This window comes from Temnothorax nylanderi, unplaced genomic scaffold (assembly GCF_030848795.1).
Source record: "Temnothorax nylanderi isolate EJ_2023f unplaced genomic scaffold, tnyl_v1.0 TNYL_tig0095_pilon, whole genome shotgun sequence".
NCBI lineage: Eukaryota > Metazoa > Arthropoda > Insecta > Hymenoptera > Formicidae > Temnothorax > Temnothorax nylanderi.
This window is the reverse complement of record NW_027249157.1, coordinates 261988-283642: the sequence shown is the minus strand read 5'-3', so window position 1 is coordinate 283642 and position 21655 is coordinate 261988. Positions and strand designations below refer to the sequence as shown.

General features: G+C 34.1%; 3 protein-coding genes across 4 annotated transcripts in view; 1 reads left to right on the top strand and 2 right to left on the bottom strand.

The window, feature by feature from the left end:
* The window catches only part of LOC139775276 (protein PTHB1), a 25089-nt gene extending 7758 nt beyond the window's left edge, over positions 1 to 17331 (bottom strand). Inside the window, exons 1-5 of the mRNA XM_071711147.1 lie at positions 17051 to 17331; positions 15109 to 15197; positions 10690 to 10954; positions 9880 to 10127; positions 9513 to 9643 (exon numbers count right to left, since the gene is read on the bottom strand). Coding sequence (XP_071567248.1) covers positions 9513 to 9643; positions 9880 to 10127; positions 10690 to 10954; positions 15109 to 15197; positions 17051 to 17325 — 1008 coding nt within the window. The 5' untranslated portion in view covers positions 17326 to 17331. The remainder of the gene's footprint in view (positions 1 to 9512; positions 9644 to 9879; positions 10128 to 10689; positions 10955 to 15108; positions 15198 to 17050) is intronic.
* Positions 11706 to 21655, top strand: part of LOC139775281 (dynactin subunit 5-like) — a 26640-nt gene continuing 16690 nt past the window's right edge. For both annotated transcript variants that reach the window (XM_071711157.1, XM_071711156.1), the window contains exon 1: positions 11706 to 11891. The gene's annotated coding sequence lies outside the window, so the exon portion shown is untranslated. The remainder of the gene's footprint in view (positions 11892 to 21655) is intronic.
* LOC139775282 (glutamate receptor ionotropic, kainate 4-like) overlaps positions 18283 to 21655 on the bottom strand; it is a 10106-nt gene continuing 6733 nt past the window's right edge. The window contains exons 8-10 of the mRNA XM_071711158.1: positions 21303 to 21565; positions 19474 to 19668; positions 18283 to 19404 (exon numbers count right to left, since the gene is read on the bottom strand). Of these exons, the coding sequence (XP_071567259.1) occupies positions 19293 to 19404; positions 19474 to 19668; positions 21303 to 21565 (570 nt within the window). The 3' untranslated portion in view covers positions 18283 to 19292. The remainder of the gene's footprint in view (positions 19405 to 19473; positions 19669 to 21302; positions 21566 to 21655) is intronic.

The window sequence follows — 21655 nt, the reverse complement described above, 5'->3', positions numbered from 1 at the left end:
CCTTTATCTCCGCTTCTTTTTCTCGCCAGTTCTCTTGCGGTTTCAAAAATTCCTAAACGAACAATCCGTAAGATGGTCAAACACGTTCTCGAGCAATTTGATTATCATTTTACGTTGGCATTTGACGCGGCCTTCGCAGACGACAAATAGAAATCAGCGGAACACGAGCGAAATTAATGTTGAATTTACAGCGAAAAATATATTTCCCGATAGATATTTTCAACATTTTTAGCAAAAACTTGCATTTATATTTTTACCAATTTTTCTCGAGATATATTTTTGTTTTATAATATCTGGGGAATCCTACAGAAAAAGAGTTGTAGAACAAGTTGTATAAGATTTATCGTTGTAAAAACTCAAGACCTCTATTCCTCATTCGCTTCTTTAAAATATAGCGTAGAAGTTACACCGAAGAGGATTCTGGTAGCAAGGACACAATAGATCCGTGCTTGAAATAATGTCGGAGAAACAATGACTGGTGGTGCCGATAGTGCGACACGGAAGAGGATACCCCGATATAGCGAAGGTCTCGGCTCGCTTCTTTGTCAAATGTCATCGGCTCTGATTGCGGGCTATCATGGTGAACGTACAGATACGCGCTCCATCGAGGTCCTCTCTCTCTTTTTCTCTTTCTCTCCCTCTTCTAAAAAGAATTTTCCCATATTTTCTACGTCATTATTCAATATCGTTGTCTGGATAAGACAATCTTTTCGACAATCGATAATTTTTTTCTCCTAGTCTTTTCTTGTCGAAGATTAATAGTTGCCTCGTCGGATGCAACATATCGACCATCGTTATATTGCTGTATCATTTCGATGCTCTTAGCAGAGACGAAATGACAAAATAAAGTACGGCTGAATAGGTCATCGTTAATCTAATCTTCGCTACGAATTTAATCAAAGTTCCTTTTTGATAAAAGTATACGTATGCATATGTATGTTGCAAGACGATTAATAATGATACAGTTCTTAATAAATTAATAGTGATACTGTTTCTTTTTATCAATTGTGAATGTATCGTAATGTATTACATCCTCCAAGAAAAACGTGTGAGAAATTTTTAATGCAACATTAATTAGTGTTAATGTTACGTTACAAATTAATTAAACTTTAAGTAAAAATTATTCACCCTAATACATAGTAACAATAGGAAATTGTTATGACGGGATTTGCTCCTTTGAAAGGTTTACAAGAATCTAAAGAAAATCAATTATTTTTCTTAAACCTTTTTCTTAATTAAATATTTTTATTTTGTACTGTTACTTCTTTAATTCTTTGTGATTAAAATAATTCTTTGTAACATTAAAAATTTGTTAAGGAGAATTAAGAAGCTATTACCACTTGGGTTGGAATAGGAAGACCCTTGAATAGGAACACAAAGATATTGGGTTTTATTTTTTAAAAGTAGTTGCATAAGAATTATTTTTAAAAGCAATATATATACATATTCTCTTTGCAATTGGCGCAATTTAATTTAAAGATTTTACATCTTTTTTTGAAATACATGTCACTTGAGTTGAGTTAGGTAACATAATTTTGTGAAGGTAACTTTAACGGCTGGGCAGTGGCAGACTTTGAATGTCCCACTTCGGCTATACAAATAAACAATAAAAAATCTTTTAATTTGAATATTTAAATAAAAAATAGTTATTCTATTGATGCATTTGTTTTTGGTATAATAATTACATTCATGATCAAAAACTTGAAAAAAATTTTATTTTTCATCTTTAGAAAATTTTATTTCTTTAATTTTTTCTCAAACATATTATACATATTGTGATATAATATCACATTAACAGAGAACATTATATATAATTATCATCTACATTAAAAAATTAATTTCAAATATATTAAATAATTTAAGTGACAAATTCAAAAATTACATACAAATGATTAAATAAAAAATAGGACTTGGTTAGTGGAGCGTGTGTGTTGTGCATGCGTGTGAGAGCTGCGGATAATTAGGCGAGAGTTTTAGAGGGAAATAGGAGTCGAGGTAGGCGTTAAACCGATAGAAAGGTAGGAAGAAGATTAAATAAAAAATAAAATTAACATATAAGTTAGATAAAGATTACAAGAAAATAAATTTTAGAAATATTGGACACAAAAATTATATTGACAAATATTATGACTTTATTATATGATTAAAAGTATAAATAGAAATAAAAACAACAAATTAAATGATCAATAGGAACAAGAAAAATTAAATGATCAATAAAAATTCATAAAAAATTTTTATATTTAGATCTAGTAAAATAATGTGATACCTAAACTTCACGGTATAAAAATTGGACAAAATTTTAATCACATTAATCATATTACATATTTTAACAATATATTATTAAATATTTCAAATCCTTTATGCTAAGACTTACCTTTCGATTTCTTAGACAACTCAATTTCTGTGTATGCTTCTTTGAGCATTTTTTTTAATTCGTCTTTTGATGGGCTACTTAATCGCGTGTAGTTGGGTTGTTCAGTTTTTTGTCATTTGTAATGGTAGCTTTAATAAATAATCCTCATCTCCTTTTTTTTATACTAGATACTACAGACGCGCGCTTCGCGCGCGCTATTTAGCTTTAACATTATGCTATTACTATTACACTATTAACTCCTTGATACACACAACTGTCAAAATATACAATAACAGCTGCAAATGAAGTAAGCGCAGCAAGAGAACCAATCGGCATCGCAGAAAAGCGACAACAATAAACTTCACATCTCCTTTTTAGAAAAGGATCTGCTGCCTCATTATCACTTTTCTATAAAATACATTTATTAATTATACATTTTATAGGTAAATGTCAATTTTAAGCGAGATTTTAAGGTAACGATATACATAGTTACTTAAAATTGATTTAAAAAACAGTCATAATAATTTAAACAAGAAAACTGGATTATAAATACATAGAAAATGTTTCAATGAAGAAAATGAATTATATTATTATATATTATTATATTATTATTATTGTCTTATAGTATTATCAAGAGACGCAGCAGTATCTTGACGCCAAGAAATTTAAAAGCAAATATTTAAAGCATTTTGGCTATTAGACAAGGCTATCAGAATCGAGATGTGAAGATTATTGTAAGTAAACACGTGAATTTTTATAACAGCATATTGTAAATGTTGCCGTTTCGATGTAATGAGCCACAAATTAACTCAAATTAAGAAGGTTGCATTCTCTTTTCAAATACGTGAAAACTTTGTAATCTCAATTTTTAGGTGGTCCAGTAAAAAAAAAAGATTCTTTAGTTAAATTAATTAGGACAAAAACAATGTCGGATAACGACGTTAGACCTGACTTTATACTAGAATACGATTGGTATGATAGTCAAATTGATTACAATAATATTGGAGAACGTTATTTTGACAAAATTGTCGAAGTAAAAAGTCCGTTTATAAATATAGCGACCAACCGGCTACGGCTGCTGGAAGAAGAGAGGGTTTTCGACACTACTTCAGCAATTGGTTTAGCTGCGATTTTATCCGGTGAATTCAACGAGCTTATAGATGGAAAAAGGTGAGCTCTGTCACATATAAATTTGATACCTTTTCAATAGCTTTCTTTAAAATTTATTAATTCCGCGTAACGGCGCGTTTTATATATGTTTTGTGATCAGAAAGTGCTCACTGTTTCCTGTTTGTATTTAATAAAGTTGTGATTTGATATTGTAATATATTATAATACACTGGAACAAAATTATCGCAACAAAAATTTCCGTCAAAAATTTGCCCAACTTCAAATAAGCATAACTCCGCGAAAAATTGTCATATCTGAAAGATTTTTTTTTATTTTAAAGGGTGAAGTCTGTACTTTAAGGAACCATTGTTAGATTTTGAATTTAGCCTCCCCCCTCCCGCCGTTCTTCCAAAAGTAAGGACGTGTTACGTCTCCAAAAAATTGCATACTTTGACACATTCTACGGAGTAGAATGAATTTTTTTCGTAACTATCATGGCAACCATCATAAAATATGGACTTTTCCCTGCAAATTAAAAAAAAATTAAGTCCGTACGATTTTTTTTCGCTGAGTTATGGCTTATCAAAGTTACCTATGCATTTTTGTGCATTCAATTACCGCCAACATTAGTATTACCCGATGAACACTACGGGGAGGTTATTGGTCGGATTTTGTCTATCGTGTGTGTGTGTGTGTGTGTGTGTGTGTGTTAGCAGAGATTTGCGCAAACTAATTTTTATTCAAACGAGGCATTGTTACGATTTTGTCTTTTGTTTTCCGAATGAGCAATACAATACAGTGACTGCAATACTGTGAAGTTACTTACAGAAGTAATGTACTGTGAAGTTACTTACTTCAGTATTACAAAACTTCACAGTATTGCAGTCACTGTATTAGTGTATTGTATTGCTCATTCGGAAAACAAAAGACAAAATCGTAACAATGCCTCGTTTGAATAAAAATTAGTTTGCGCAAATCTCTGCTAACACACACACACACACATACACGATAGACAAAATCCGACAAATAACCTCCCCGTAGTGTTCATCGGGTAATACTAATGTTGGCGGTAATTGAATGCACAAAAATGCATAGGTAACTTTGATAAGCCATAACTCGGCGAAAAAAAATCGTACGGACTTAATTTTTTTTTAATTTGCAGGGAAAAGTCCATATTTTACGATGGTTGCCATGATAGTTACGAAAAAAATTCATTCTACTCCGTAGAATGTGTCAAAATATGCAATTTTTTGGAGACGTAACACGTCCTTACTTTTGGAAGAACGGCGGGAGTGGGGGAGGCTAAATTCAAAATCTAACATGGTTCCTTAAAGTACAGACTTTACCCTTTAAAATGAAAAAAAAAATCTTTCATATATGACATTTTTCGCGGAGTTATGCTTATTTGAAGTTGGGCAAATTTTTGACGTAAATTTTTGTTGCGATAATTTTGTTGTCTAGTGTATTAGAATAATATTATTTAATTGTTTAGAAATGTAAAGATGTTCTCTATTCAAGCGTTTGAAGGGCCAGCACGAGGTTCCGACTTGGATTATTATCCGTCTTGTCTTTAACAGACAAGTGATCCATCTTGCCGAATACAGGTATTACTACCCTAGCGCGCACAAAAAATTATATGTTATTAAATAATATTATTGTAATATTATAATATATTACAATAGCAAATCACAACTTTATTAAATACAAACAGGAAAGTGAGCACTTTCTGATCACAAAACATGTATAAAACGCGTCGTTACGCGGAATTAATAAATTTTAAAGAAAGCTATTGAAAAGATGGACGAGCGTGGCCCAGTAGACAGCGCACTGGTCTATTGAGCCAAAGGTCCCGGGTTCGATTCCCGGTAGAGATAGAAAAATTATATTCGCTTGTTCTCCTCTCGGAAGGCAATGGCAAACCACCGAGAGTATGTCTTGCCAAGAGAACTTCTCTAAAAAATATAGCCGTTCGGAATCGGCGTCAAACTGCAGGTCCCATATACAATGTGTATAATCCACGTGCGCAATACATATGTATATGAAGAGAAATGTAAAGATGTTCTCTATTCAAGCGTTTGAGGGGCCAGCACGAGGTTCCGACTTGGATTATCCGTCTTGTCTTTAAAAGGCAAGTGATCCATCTTGCCGAATATAGGTATTACTACCCTAGCGCGCTAGTGTAGTAATTCCTGTATTCGGCAAGATGGATCACTTGTCTTTTGCCCCTCAAACGCTTGAATAGAGAACATCTTTACATTTCTAAACAATTAAATCATTGACAAAGAGGAATCTTAATCTTTCTCTATCTCTTTCTCTACGGCAAATATCTGTATTTTTATAAAATGGAGTGGTATAAACTTAAATTATGTCGATAATAAACGACAAATATATACATACATGTATATATAAGATAACTCTTTTAAATGTGACAAATACATAATATATGATTTCTCAGTAGCTAGCACAAATATTGCTATACTGATATCGTTGAATAGCATTATCATCATCATCATCATCATTCATCATCATCATTATCATATCTAAAAAAGGCACGTAAAGTCGATACTCGAATCTATCGAAGTTTATTGTTGTCGCTTTTCCGCGATGCCGGTTGGTTCTCTCGTTGCGCTTATTTCATTTGCAGCTGTCATCGTATATTTTGACAGTTGTGTGTATCAAGGAGTTAATAGTGTAATAGTAATAGCATAATGTTAAAGCTAAATAGCGCGCGCGAAGCGCGCGTCTGTGGTGTCTAGTATTATTAAATCAGTCAATGTAAAATATTTATATGCACGTTTCATGAAATTGTAAGAGATGACATATGTAAACTAAGGTATATATAATAAGACAATTCGAATTATATGGTCTAATTTATGTACCTTGTTTCGTTTATCAATCATCTTTTTGTAATATCATGATAAATGTAATATTGTGCATTCTTTAATACGTACATTATGAATATGTCACAAAATTGAATTGATTTTATAACATCGATATCTAATAATATCATGTATGAGAATTAATACATTAACTCATTATTAATAAGTAGTTAAATATTTCGTAAAATTTAATTAATTACAACATATTATATAATATAACACTTTACAATTATAGATATTAATGTGTATTTGTTGCAATTAATTAAATTTATATATACATATATAATATATGTATATAGACGTAAATTTATATATATTATTGTATGCTTTTCTGGATAATTCTGTTCCGCTTGATAATAGCAAGATTTATTCCGAAAACAGAAGTAAAAATCTCGACATTGTGTTAATAACACTAAGTATGAAACAACGATATAATTTTATTATATATGTATAACCGATATAATAAGAAAAAGATACCACTGTTTATACCAATTAATTTTTATTTTGATTTTATATATATAAAAATCCGGAAACTGTAGGTATATGGATATATGTTTTCTAATCAATTTTAATTTCTTGTTTCAAACTCTATGTTACGACACATGACAAAATCTCCTTTGATTAAATATGTCCCGTATTTTCGTGCTATATCCGATTTACAAGTACCTACTAGAATTTGTGTTCTTGTTTTTCGCTTTCTTTCGTTATTAAGCGATTAAAGTCGGCAATTAAATATTACTGAACAAAATATGTATAGTAGACGCCTGTGATAATAAATTTACACAAATATAGAATTGATAGTTGAGTGTATATAGGCCAGTCATTTTAGACGAAAATATGGCTTCTGCTCAAAAAAATTAGTAACCACTATTTTTTTTTTAATCGCTTTATTTCGTTGTTTTAAATAACATATTAAAAATAGAGAACGATACCGTGTGCGCTAAAAAAGTTATTCAAGGTCAAAGGTCACGAAAATCAGTTTTTTGCAAAAATCTCGTTTTGTATGGCTCGGAGGTCAATTAAGGTGGTTACAAAAAAGAAATATCATGAAATTCTCTACAAAAATGGTTCTATTCATTTTTCACGTACGATGAACCGTTTGCGAAATACAAAGTGACGAATGTGTACGTCGAGCGTTGTATCCATTTCCGCACCACCTTTGAGGTAAGATACAAGGCGCGTTTTTTTTTTACATGGTGTCCCCAGTAGACCTAATCCATGTCAAATGTAAAAATATTTTTTTTATTTAATCTCTAGCTTCATCATTTAAACAAATTACGTTTCATCATCTTCTTCATGAATGTCATGTATTTCATCAACAGGTTCTTCTAGTTCTACATCTTCGTTATCTTTATCATCTTTACTCGTGTTTGTTAATAAAAGATCAGTAGGATCAATCTCATCATACTCAGCGGAATAATTATCGGACGTATTAGCAGCAGAAGCTTCAGGCATGGCATTAAGACATGATTGTCCATGACAGTTGCCGCATACAATGGAGCAAGATAATCCGATTTTCCTGCATCCGCAGTTTGCACCGCATCCTTTTGTACAATTGCAAAAATCCTCATTGTAAGCAACATATTTTATTGCTACATGCAATAACCGGATGTGATAATGAAAACTTGAAACAATAAAAATCTTTGAAAATCGTCCTGATTTATATCAAGCTGCAGAAGTTTTTCAACAAGAAAATTGCTCTCAACAACTTATATTTGAGAATGGAGAACGGATAATTTTGGCGATGTATGGAGCTCCTAAGTCGGAAACATCTCTTGATAACTATCGGTACTTGAGTTTTGCGAAATCGACTACGTTCAATACTGCTGTAAAATTACAATCGCTTCCACCTACAACTGCAGCAGCTCAACAACACCTGTACCGTGTATATTACCAGGTCCAAACATGGCTGGGAAAAGATATAGATCCACAACAGTGGGGCGGGATCTTAAATAACAATATTTTGGAGTCCGTTACAACGTTGTTACCACCTGCGCCGGACAGTATTCTTAATACTATTTTTTGCAATTGTACAAAAGGATGCGGTGCAAACTGCGGATGCAGGAAAATCGGATTATCTTGCTCCATTGTATGCGGCAACTGTCATGGACAATCATGTCTTAATGCCATGCCTGAAGCTTCTGCTGCTAATACGTCCGATAATTATTCCGCTGAGTATGATGAGATTGATCCTACTGATCTTTTATTAACAAACACGAGTAAAGATGATAAAGATAACGAAGATGTAGAACTAGAAGAACCTGTTGATGAAATACATGACATTCATGAAGAAGATGATGAAACGTAATTTGTTTAAATGATGAAGCTAGAGATTAAATAAAAAAAATATTTTTACATTTGACATGGATTAGGTCTACTGGGGACACCATGTAAAAAAAAACGCGCCTTGTATCTTACCTCAAAGGTGGTGCGGAAATGGATACAACGCTCGACGTACACATTCGTCACTTTGTATTTCGCAAACGGTTCATCGTACGTGAAAAATGAATAGAACCATTTTTGTAGAGAATTTCATGATATTTCTTTTTTGTAACCACCTTAATTGACCTCCGAGCCATACAAAACGAGATTTTTGCAAAAAACTGATTTTCGTGACCTTTGACCTTGAATAACTTTTTTAGCGCACACGGTATCGTTCTCTATTTTTAATATGTTATTTAAAACAACGAAATAAAGCGATTAAAAAAAAATAGTGGTTACTAATTTTTTTGAACAGAAAACCTAAAATGACTGGCCTAATATGTACTTTTTAATCGTATAACACATATTTTAAAGAATTAAAAATGATATACACAAAAAATGATTTTAATTAGTTTTCCTTCATCAGCGTTTGTCTTTAAAAAAAAAAGCTAAAAGTGCGAGTTTCTACATGGGGTACTACTATGTATTTAAGAATTAAGATGCAAAATTAAAAGAAAAATCTATATTTTATTTGTAAATATGATTTTCATGCTTGTGTCACGTAACTTTGCATACCAATTTTTTTATTTGAGAAGTAAATCATAGATGTTACAAGATTAAACCGATCGTGATGTTCAAGTTTTAAACAGGGAGGGATCTTCCTTTCTCAATGGCGTTTTCTACGAGGTAACACCGTGAACTGTCGCGCCGAGCAAGAATACGAGTTATAGAATTATGCAATCGGTTACCTGAAAATGCGCTCGAGTTACGGCGACCGGAGTAAAAGGCAGCTGAGCTGACCACTTAAGAGTCGTGCCCTCGTAAATCATCAGGGTGTTCGTGTCAGCGATTACGAGCACCATCAGCTTGCCATCCGGTTCTACAAGCATCGCGCTCAATTAGCACACTTATTTTCTATCTGTTAAAATAGTTAATTAGGCGTGTCGCATCGCACGCCAGCTACTAGCCCGAGAGGTTTTCCCTCCACTTGTCCGTTTCACCCTTTTGTTTTTTTCTTTTTGAGAAAATGTGCTCAAAATTTAATTTGCCTTTTTGTCTTTTCTCTTCTTCTCTCTCTCTCTTTCTCGAAAAGCTCTTAAATCCACTGTCAATTACCTATCACGTAAGCTTGAAAGCAGAGTGCCTTGTATTCGAGCCTTTTCGCGTATTTCAGCGTAACGCAATTGTCTTTCAGACAGTACAGATTCTTCTCGCCGAGTATGAGAATCCCGACCTCGAAGCTGCTCAAGGTAACGGCGTCGATATCGAGAACGGCTTCCCCGATATTGTAACTCCAGTCCGGTTCTAGGTTCCTCGGTTCCTCCGAGCGATCCTTGCTGCCAAATTCCGCCATGCTCTTATACCTGCGCGAAAAAGACACATATAATTCGCGATAATCTTATTTCGTTTAGCGTTAATATATAAATCGCGCTTCGAAGTTTAAAAATACGAAAAAAATATGTTTCTCAAACTTACAAATTTTCTAATAGAGATATTTTCTTTCTTTTGCATTATTACTTTCTTTTTTAATTTCTTTCTTTCTTTCTTTTTTAATTTAATTTAATTTAATTTACTTTTACATTATTATCGTTACAACTTTGCTCGAATGTGCATCGAATCGACAATCTTGAGGATTTTGTACAAATAATTGGAAATGATTTTGCAGAATATGGCAAATTATATTTTTTATATATATATCGAATTCTAAAGAGATCCTCAAATCTTTTGACAATGAAAAGGAATTTTCTCTCATCATTGTTGCGAGTCTAATGACAGTGAACCATATATGTGTATCTCTTCATTCGTCCTCTCGGCTCATAATCCTGAAAGACGAGGCGGCAATCCGATACATCGCGGCCGCGTTATCTGTACACCGGCAGGTGTTCATTGACGGGCTACTCGGAACGGCACAGTGGAATAACCTGCCTGTAGCATTCGAGGATCCACGCGGAGCTCGGCGTCACGAAGATGTCGTTCCGCGAAACGTAGACGATCGGCTCCGGCAGCAGCCGATTCCCGAGAACCAGGCTGAAGGTGGGAGTCTCTTGCTCGTAGAAGAGAAGCGTGCCGTCTAGGCACTGAACGCAGAGGAAGTCCCGGCCCCGCACGCCGCCGAACGGTCCCGTCGTCAGGGACGCCGGAAATCGCGGCAGCAAATGCTCGTAAGCGATTTCCAGGCCGCAGTGGTCCCCTGCAAGGGTGTAATAACAAATAGCGGTTAAATTAAATTAGTTTAGATAAAAACTTGAGATTGGAAATTTTAATCAGTGTAGAAATCAGAAAAACTAGAATTTCTGAGAATTTTGAGTTAATGTGTTTAGCTTGTTATTTTAATTTAACCAAGAAGAATTGATGAATAAATTACCAGATTTTTTGTGTTCGGATTTTAGATTTTAATAACGCGTGATGGACAATGATTATATATATTTATTTTAGATTTACCATCTTCCACTTTATTTATAATTCTTTTAACCAATTTGGAACCCCCTATAAAATATCTTCTTAACAAAAATTTCGTTATTTATTGGTAACAATCTTTTTATTCTTTATACATATCTTTTTATTCCTTACATATTCTTCGCTTTTGCTTATTGGAATTATTAAATCTATCACAACGCGGCTTAAGAGCCCATCTATCACGCGTTACGCAATATTTATGAATGCATTTGACGGAATGCGTTCCTTGAATTTTTTCAATCGCAAGGACATTTGTCAGAACTGGTAAAAAAAAAATTGCCCCATACTTTTGCCAGAGAAGCGGTATTTACTTCGGCATTAAATCAGGCCGATTATGTACGGCCTGTAGACATTACGTTGCACTTAATTGAAGAAATAAATATGCGAGACTGATGTGCGAGCTCAGGCGGCGCTAGACAAGCGGCTCGAGACGGCGAACAATCGCGATTCCTGTCCGTATATAGGTCAGACCGCAATTCATCGTGGTCGCGTTCGAGCATCCGGACGAGAGCGATCACTGTTTTGCCGAGTACATATATCACAACGGCAGTGTTATAATGAGTGTCCCAGAAAAAGGTGAGCGCAAAGTACAAACAAACACGCTCTCTTTATTCGGATGAATGAAAAGGACGAGGACAAAAATTTTAAATACTAAGAATGGAAAATGATATGTAAGTAATAAAGAATGATTATATTTTTATCACATTAAAATTAGAGAGAGAGAGAGAGAGAGAGAGAGAGAGAGAGAGAGAGAGAGAGAGAGAGAGAGAGAGAGAGAGAGAGAGAGAGAGAGAGAGAGAGACCGAGTGAGAAGCAGAAAAGAGCTAAAGAAAGATAACTGGATTTTTCAATTTGAAAATAATGTGAGGGGAGGAAAAACGAAAGAAGAAATTAAAAGTATTAAAAATTTAACGAAGAAAATAAAATTTTACTTTTAACAAAATGGATAAAATGTTACAATTATCTTTGTTCGCAAATTTTCAATATATAAAATGCCTTAACTTGAAGTTTAAGAACATGATTTCTGGTTTTATCACGGAAAATACTTATTAAAGAAAATTAATCATCTTTGCTGTGAGAGAAGGATAATATGAAAATTGGTGGCGCCTGCTTGGCGTCGGGAAGTATGTAGACGCAACGATCGCGCGAAAGAGGAGTGAATCAGACAGTCGCAACTTGTGCATGTGAGAATAACTCGCGTGCAATTTGCGTTTTCCCGTGTGTGCGAGCACGCGATCGGAACGGAAATCGGCTGTGGACGGTTTTTCATCGAGGGAGATAATCGTTCTCACTTTCCGTTCCGCGTCCGCCCCGCGGGAGGAATCGCGCGCTCGAAAAAAGTGTATACGCGCTTGACGACGTAACGCGTTCGACGTCGTAACGGCGCTTGCGAATTATTACGAAACACTCGGCGGTTGTTATTGCCGCGTCTAATATCGGCTGGATTTAACGAGATACTAGCTCGAGGCGCCTCTCTCGATCCCGGATCGTGCCGCGAAAGCAGTCTTTAACATTGGAACGGCCGAGCCGGTCATTTTGAGCCGGCGAGCACTTTTTTATCAGCCGCAAAGGCTATCTTTAAGCGGCGAACAAACTTAATTTTATTCCGATTTGATATATTTAATGGGATTTATAATTGGAATTGTAAAGGAAGGAGGGAGATTTTTTATGGATTGAATATCAAATGCATAAGGTACATGTGAAAAATTTTTCGTAATAGTATACAGAATAAAGTATACAATTTAATATTTTTTTATAAGTTGACAAAGATTATTTTAGAATTTAGATTGTAACATTATTATATGTAACATGTATCACATATTAGATGAGGATTGTGTAAGTTTCTGATAATGAAGACTATATTTCCAATCCATATGTTTCCCCGCGGCGATTATGTAGTTTTCCGCATTATATAGTGTAGAATTGCGCAGAATGTAGATCATTAATATTAATGGATAAGTACACATGGCGTTCTAGGGTCTCAAAATTGTCTGATCCGATTCCTCCTTGATCTTTCAAAGACGTTTTAATTTCAAATCGCACAAATGCACGAGGAAAACGTGCACCAGTCGAGGCGGTTGCGGGAAATTGGAAAAAAAAGTCTCCTGACGTTACGTAAATTGGCGTAGACGGGGGAAATATCGAAAAGGAGAGACGCGTTGCGATGTCGTGCGTCGTGCGTACTTGAGTTTTCGATCGTTTGCGATTGTAATGAGCGAGACTGCGCGACGCGTTTCTATACTTTGATACGCGATATCGCACGATTGACCGATCGGCATAAACACACATTAGTCCATATCTGTGCTTCGCATTTATTGCTAAATACCAATTTGAATCTAAGAGTTATTCATCTCCGTGTACAAAAAAATATCTGAACTCTGAGAAAGTCTGATAAACGAATGCTTAGAGAGGACAATATTTTTAGTATTAGATGTGATATACTTGAATGTTTTGGATTAAATGTGACATCACAGATGTTTGACACTTATTTCACGATGGCTTATTGCGGAACGATTTTCATGCGATGTCGACGGCAGCTCGTATTAATTTTTCATCTGTCGGGTTGGATATAACTTTATCAGAATATCGTAACAACCGATATACAACTCGTAACAATTTAATGAACGTTCGTTCGTTGAAATGTCATATTACATTTTTATTAATCTTTGCGTACAATGATCGACAGCTTCGTAATTTTCTTGGTACTTAATTCTATAAATTTCGACGGCGGCGGCCACTTCGATTCTGACACGATTCGCCGCGTAAGTGCGTGTTACACGTTCTCATCATGCAAAAGAACGATACGATATCAGCTTTACATGACTTGTACACGAGCTGCCGTCGATATCGCATGAAAATCGTTCCGTAATAAGCCATCGCGAGATATCGTCGACGCGGCGCGCGCGTCTCCATCTCTCATCGCCGAGGATCTTTCCGCGCGGGAATAATTTAGCGTGCTCGTGGTGCTCGTTAGCGGCGCACTGCTCGCGGTCATTTTATCTATCCGCGGCCGAGACCGGCTCTCGGAAGACGGGTCTATGGGATTGCCGTTTTCAGGCCCTCAAGGCTTCTTCAAGAATGAAAAATAATTACACGTTCTCTCACTACCCAAATATATAAATTACACATCAAACTTAAGAATTATATAATAACAGCGATGATAATAATACAACGATAATGAGGACAACAAAAATGATATAGTGTCTGTAATAATGACAGCGGTATTAGTAGTCGTAACATACGTTGTTCTACCCAATAACAAGAGATATTAATAAGGTGATTACGAGGTATGCAACGAAATGAAAATGTATAATATGCAATGCTCGACATATCTGCAGACTTGTTTGTTGAGATTGCAAAATCTAATTAGCGGACCATTCTTAAGTCAGGTTTCTCGCGAGAATTCCAATCGGACCTGCGCACGCGGGCCCTCACGATCGCTCGATCTTGTTAGCCGTTATGGCCGCGCTGCCCATCTCTCCTGAAGGCTGTTCCATCGCGCGATTAATGTTATTGTCACGACACTAAAATTAATATTCCGATAACACGCGGCGCATTGTGATTCTGGAGTCCAATTAAAAGAATAGAAAAATCGCCACGGCGATTTCCTGCAGCGATACCGCTTGGTTTCTGCTTTCGTTAAATGCAATATGTAACGTGCGTATTTGTGTCTTCAAGTTAAGGCCGATAGAAGAACGGTTTGTTTATTAAGCACGTCGCGTTTTAAAACGTATATAGTTTATTAATATCAACGTAAGGAAAAGACTTATAAAATTAAATAAAGAAATTGAAGAACAAAAAAGTTAGAAAGTTATAAAAATACAAATGAGTTCAGGTACATTCTAATTTGTTATTTTACAGTTCAGTATAATATATTGTGGTACAAACCATGCTCAACGGAGCCCTGGCTCAAAATTATGCTGTAAATGACGAGTTTCTTTGATGTCAGTATTGCGAGTCGAGTATCTTGCGAGCCTCTGAAACAGATCAGTGCCGATGTGATCGATATCGACAGAGATATATAACATATTTAAGTAAGCGATGTTGCAAAGTGCATTTATTTAATTAAAGATGACTTTAGAAAGATAATTTTATTAATGACTTAAAATTTTTATAACACTCCGCGAGGCATTAATAGAGATTTATTCATGTTTATTTTTCACGTCTACATTTTATTTAATTTATCTGATTTTATTCACAATTATATACAAATAGCGTAGTCACTTATCATTCAAAGATATGTATATATTAAATTAGTAATTTTAGCAAATTAATAAACAGCTATACGAGTCAGGCGCGGTACGTGGTGCGCAAGTAAAGAAATTAATAGTTACAGAAGTAACGAATTACAATGTATATACATATATTATACATATACAATATACATATATTCTAACTTAATAAACTGCGCGCCGATTACACAACTCTACAAAAAAAATTTTTTTCTTGTCCTTGGATTTATTTCATGATTTTCTTATTCATCATGCACCAAAATAAAGGAAAAATATCAATATCCCCTTTAAAGTTTGTTTTTGTAGTGGTAATACTAATAATACAGATTTTTGCTTTTTTATAGAAACAGTAACTAACACAAGTCAACATGAATTTTGCGTTTGTTAGGGTATGCAATTACGATAGGTTTATCGACAGTCGGTTATCATCCGAAAAAAATTTATATTTCATAAAAAAGTTTGCTTTTGTAGCCAGGAGAACGTTTGTACGATATTTTAAAAAAATCTATGATTTTAATTTTTATCTGTTAAAAAACCAAAACAAATATATTTGTATATTATTTTTATTAACTTTAACTATTATATTAGCTTACAAAATAATGGAAAAAAGTTCAAAAGTGAACCCTGTTACTCTTTCTTTTATGTTTATGAGTACTTTCTCTTATTAAACCCTAAATATAGCTATATATAGAACATAAAAGAAAGAGTAACAGGGTTCACTTTTGAACTTTTTTCCATTATTTTGTAATCTAATATAATAGTTAAAGTTAATAAAAATAATATACATGAGTACTTTCTCTTATTAAACCCCAAATATCTATATACCCCAAATATCTATATTTGGGGTTTAATAAGAGAAAGTACTCATGTATATTATTTTTATTAACTTTAACTATTATATTAGATTACAAAATAATGAAATAAAATATAGATATTTGGGGTTTAATAAGAGAAAGTACTCATGAACATAAAAGAAAGAATAACAGGGTTCACTTTTGAACTTTTTTCCATTATTTTGTAAGCTAATATAATAGTTAAAGTTAATAAAAATAATATACAAATATATTTGTTTTGGTTTTTTAACATGAGATAAAAATTAAAATCATAGATTTTTTAAAATATCGTACAAACGTTCTCTTGGCTACAAAAGCAAACTTTTTTATGAAATATAAATTTTTTTCGGATGACTGTCGATAAACCTATCGTAATTGCATACCCTAATTTCAAACACAAAATTCATGTTGACTTGTGTTATTTGTCGGACTTGAAACAGTAAGTAACAGTAGTAATTTTAGAATGCACATAAGACGAATCTTTGCAGAGTTCTACGACAATTTATACTTCGTTATTCCCTTTCTTCGTTGTATTTTTTTATTGACAATCAGTTTTTATTTCATTTTCGAGATAATTTCTGCAGTTTAAGCTAAAATTGATTGTCTTCCATCATAATTGGTTTTAACGCATTGAAATTATTTTCCTGTTATTCCGTCTTTCGCAAATCTTCATTACGAGGTCCCGCGTTCCAGAGTTAAAAACGTGCAATATTCTTCGCGACGTCAATAATCCTTTCACTTCGCAAACCTCGCGGTCTCACTTACGAGACGAATTTTCCCGCCTTCGTGTCGACGATACAGTCGCCGATTTGCGCCTCGACGACCAGGTCTGAGGACTTGTAGCCGCTCGGCGACTTGGTCTCGTCTATCCACTGCGAGGACGGGCTATATATCCGGAGGTAGCCGCTGTGGCTGCCGACGACGACGACGTCCTTCCGGTCGGCACCGAAAAACGGCGTGACCAGCAAGCTCTGTCTGTCGAAAGACTCGTTCACTCCGCACTGCGTTCTCCACCATTCTTTCGTCTTGAACAGCGACATTTCCGGAACGCTTTAAGAATTCGGCGGCATTGCGACGCGGGCGAGGGTAAATTGCAACTGACGCCGGGGGTTTACACGCGGGTGGTTGCTATGACATCGCGCGGCCACAACACAGTCGCCTTCTCGAAGCTAAGGCTAATCAAAGATGCATAACGAAATCGCGGTGTAACACCGCATTATCGCATTAAGTATTGCGGATATCGAAGAAATATATTTGCGTATTACACGTTGCATCAGTGAATAACTGTATAGAGACATATGACGTATAATTCTTGTAGGTATCAAAATAGGTCTTTAATATAAAGAATTATAATTGCTTAAAAATATTCAATTCTCATAAATTCCGTTCTACAAAATTTTCTTGGCTTATTACTTTTAATATCTTCAATATTTCTGACATTTTGAAGAATTATAAAAATATTCAAATTCAGTGGCCTGCTAAATTGTTTTGACTTAAAATTTATAATATTTTCAAAATCTTTAACGTTTTAAAGAATTATAACTGCTTAAAAATATTCAATTTGTGCAATTTCAGTGGCTTGCTTTAATAGAGTCAAAATCTGTGACATTTTGAAGAATTATATATAACTGCTTAAATATTCAATTTCCGCAAATTCAGTGACCCTCTAAATTTGCTTGGAATTTTTAATAGCTTTAAAATCTTAGAATTAAAAAAAATGTAATTGCTTAAGAATAGTTAATGGTTGCAAATAATTTGCTACCTACATTTGGGATTTATAATAGCTTTAAATATAAGAAATTTAATTGGTCTTTTTTATCATAGATGTTAAATATAATTTAGTATAATATAATTTATATAATAATTATTTAATAATTTACATTATATGTATATAATTTAGTTTGATAGGCTAACATTTGTTATAGTCAAACGTTATTATAAAGACTCACTTTTGGACGGGAAAAGGTTTTATGAAAATATATGTTTAAAACACAAAGTCCATCTTTGTAGTTTTTATTACACAAGACAAAACATATATACAATAATGTATTATTTGATTGAAAGTGTCGTAACATGTGAAAATTATTGTTTCGCGATTATTATGTTTGTTACGTTTATCAGTATATTGTAGACAGGCTGTAAACTGTAGCTTCACATATTCGCGCATAATTGCATTTTCTTCATCGCGTAAATTGGTATGATATCTTGTTAGCAGATGTCACTACGGTATATATATTCGATTTTCAAATGACAACAGTCGGAATAATAGGTTTCCATCTGCTCTTTGGGGATTCAGAAATATTAACATAAATGTTTATACGGGAGTTATTTGTATATAGTGTTTCAAATACACGACGCAATTGAAATAAAACTATTGAAGAATGTAGATGTAGGGATTTGTTACGCAAAGCAGAATATAAGCAAAAACGTAGCGCGTAATTAAACTTAAAATATATTAATGAAATATTTTGTATTTTGTAATTTTCTTAAACATAATTACATTGTGTTTTAAATATGTCATTATAGTTTTTCATCACAAATAAACATGGTCTTTGATTAGGATTTTTTCTTATAAAAAATTATCCATACAATATACAATTTATATGTTTATTTAGAAAAGAATTCCATAATATGTACTATATGTGTATATGTAATAATCTTTATTAAAAGTTAGATGATTACAAGAAGATTATCTTTATTAATCGACTTCGGCGTATCGCATTGCGAGACGGGAGTTTCCTTCGAAGTTAAGATAGGACAGATAGGACGATACGTTGCACGCGTTAAACGAACTTTACGGGACCAACTTTCTTTCCAACAAGTAGAATTACGTACATGCCTCTTACTATCAATTTCTACTACTAATTACCATACGCTATTAACGTGTGTGCTAAATTAATATTGACTATAGACTTTCCTTCGTTAAGATCGCGGAAATAATGTGCAGAGTGATCAAGCTAATTTGATTGACGCATCAGCAGGAATTTAGAAAGTTTTTCAGTTCTTTTTAATTCCGCTGAGTGAATTTTCGCAATAGTCTAGTCATGTATTTGGCGGTTCCAAGATCTGTTTCTTCTGCCACAGTTGGTACTGTCTCTTCTATCATATTCGTACTTTGCCTGTAAAAGGAAATGTAGGATATTAATGACGCGTCGCGTGTGTAGAAGAGAATTTTTCTTAAATATTACCTTTTGTGCCACAACAACTCGAGTGCAAACACGATTACGCTAAGTAGCGTTCCGTAGCCCATTGCGACTATCGCGAAGTAGCATTCCGTGAAACCGATGTTGATGAAGCTAGTCTGACTCGAGCACGTCGGCTTTCTTGTGTACAAACGATACTCGTCGCGATACATGAGTCCATATTCTCGCAGTTTTAAAGCTCTGAAAATATTTCCTTCGAGTACTATTATACATATGCCGCACTTATTTTAATATTTTATACATGCAATTTTCTTCAAACTTAATTTTTAAATAAAATTACTCTTGAAGACAATTGCAAAGTTAATATTAAAAAATCATGAACGTCATGTATGAGAACATCAATGCAAGTGCTTTTTGTAGATAATGTTTATTTTCTAGAAAATATGTTCCTCGTGTATATATATATATATTTTTTTATTCTTAATAATTTCGTAAACGAAGTCTTTCTTTTCAACGAAAAGAGTAATTTTATGAATGTAACGTCTTAAATTGTCAACTTTTTAACGTCATATTCTCGATTATATGGCCTTGAGGTTGTACAGACGGCGTCATTAATGCCTTCCTAGCTGTGTTCTGGGGATTTCTATAGTGCACGTTACATGTACTATGCCTTCAGGTGGAAGGCATTAATGACGCCGTCTGTACATAGGGGAACTGTGCCTAATATCGCACCCCATTTTTAAAAACCAAAATCTTGACTGAAAACTATAAGAATATAACTAAACCGCATTATTTTATTCTATGATTATCGTAATATGATCTCCATGGCATGAATGTGTTCAAAATTTACTTTAACTATCTTTTCTAAAGGAAAACAAAAAAGTAGCATTTGACGACATAAAAAAAAGTGTTTCTAACATCGCGCCCTTACATATTTTTATTAAAAATAAACAACTCAAAATAAGGCACATAAAGTTGGTAAAGATATCCCCTTTTAACAATTAAGAAAGCTTATGGGGTTTCACGAGCTATAAGGTGGGATGATGTGGTCAGCATCCTGCCTGGATTTACTCTCGGAAAAAGATATTGTTACTCATTGGACAGGAGGCTGAGGGAGCGTCAGAGGTATTCTAGAGGCAAACCAGTTAGGAAAAATGGGCGGTATAATGAACATTCCTGGAGGGAGAAATTAGGAACATTACAAGGAAGAAACGTAACCGATTAAAGCATCACAATAATGGTTGGCAACGAATATCTCTAATTTAGGAATAAAATTAGACACAATATCACATGTTTTCATGACAGAAATTCGTTCTTAGTACATATCTTTTTTGCTGTATTAATAACGAAAGATACACCTCCTGCGAAATTTCGAAACCGTTAAAACTATGAACTGCCATGCCACTTTTTATATAATTCTAATTGAAATAAAACAAAAGATCGTCCAAAACGGTGTTGTTCCAACAGCTTTCACTGCTCACTGACAGAATGCAACACAACACGTAACAGTCTCAATATCATAAGGTGCGGAATTAGGAAAAAGAGCGATATTACACAGTAAAAAATTTTGTGTCAATGGAAGTCCACTCTCAATTTTGTGTTAAAATAACTCATTCATCGTGTTATTTTTGACATTTAGAAATGTTATAAATGTCGATATAACATTTCTAAATGTCAAAAATAACACGATGAATGAGTTATTTTAACACAAAATTGAGAGTGGACTTCCATTGACACAAAATTTTTTACTGTGTAGGCACAGTTCCCCTATTTGATACGAGGCACTACGCGTTTTCTGACAAAAGATTTTCACGTTAAACCTTAATTTGCTTAAATTAATTCATATTTGAGTATGCGACAAGTTGATAACTTACCCATTTTTTATTATCTCCGAATAAGGCGATTGCTTTGGTATTGTAAGAAGCGGGTTTATTGCGATCACATAATCGATCTCAGTTAGACCACACTTCTTCTCTTCCTGATACGTGCTCTGTATAACGCTGTATATCAAGTTTCGTGAACCATGAAACGCGAAAGGCTCGCTTCCCATGCGGCGTACCCCTTCCTCCAGGCTCATCCAGTTCGATTTACTTTCGATTTTCTGCAGAATCGCCTTTCTGACAGAACCTTGAAAATTCTATATTCCAACAGAAAGAATATTATTTCTATCTATAATCTTTTGTCATTTAATTCTTTGTTTCAAGATTAATACACTTTTATTTATTAA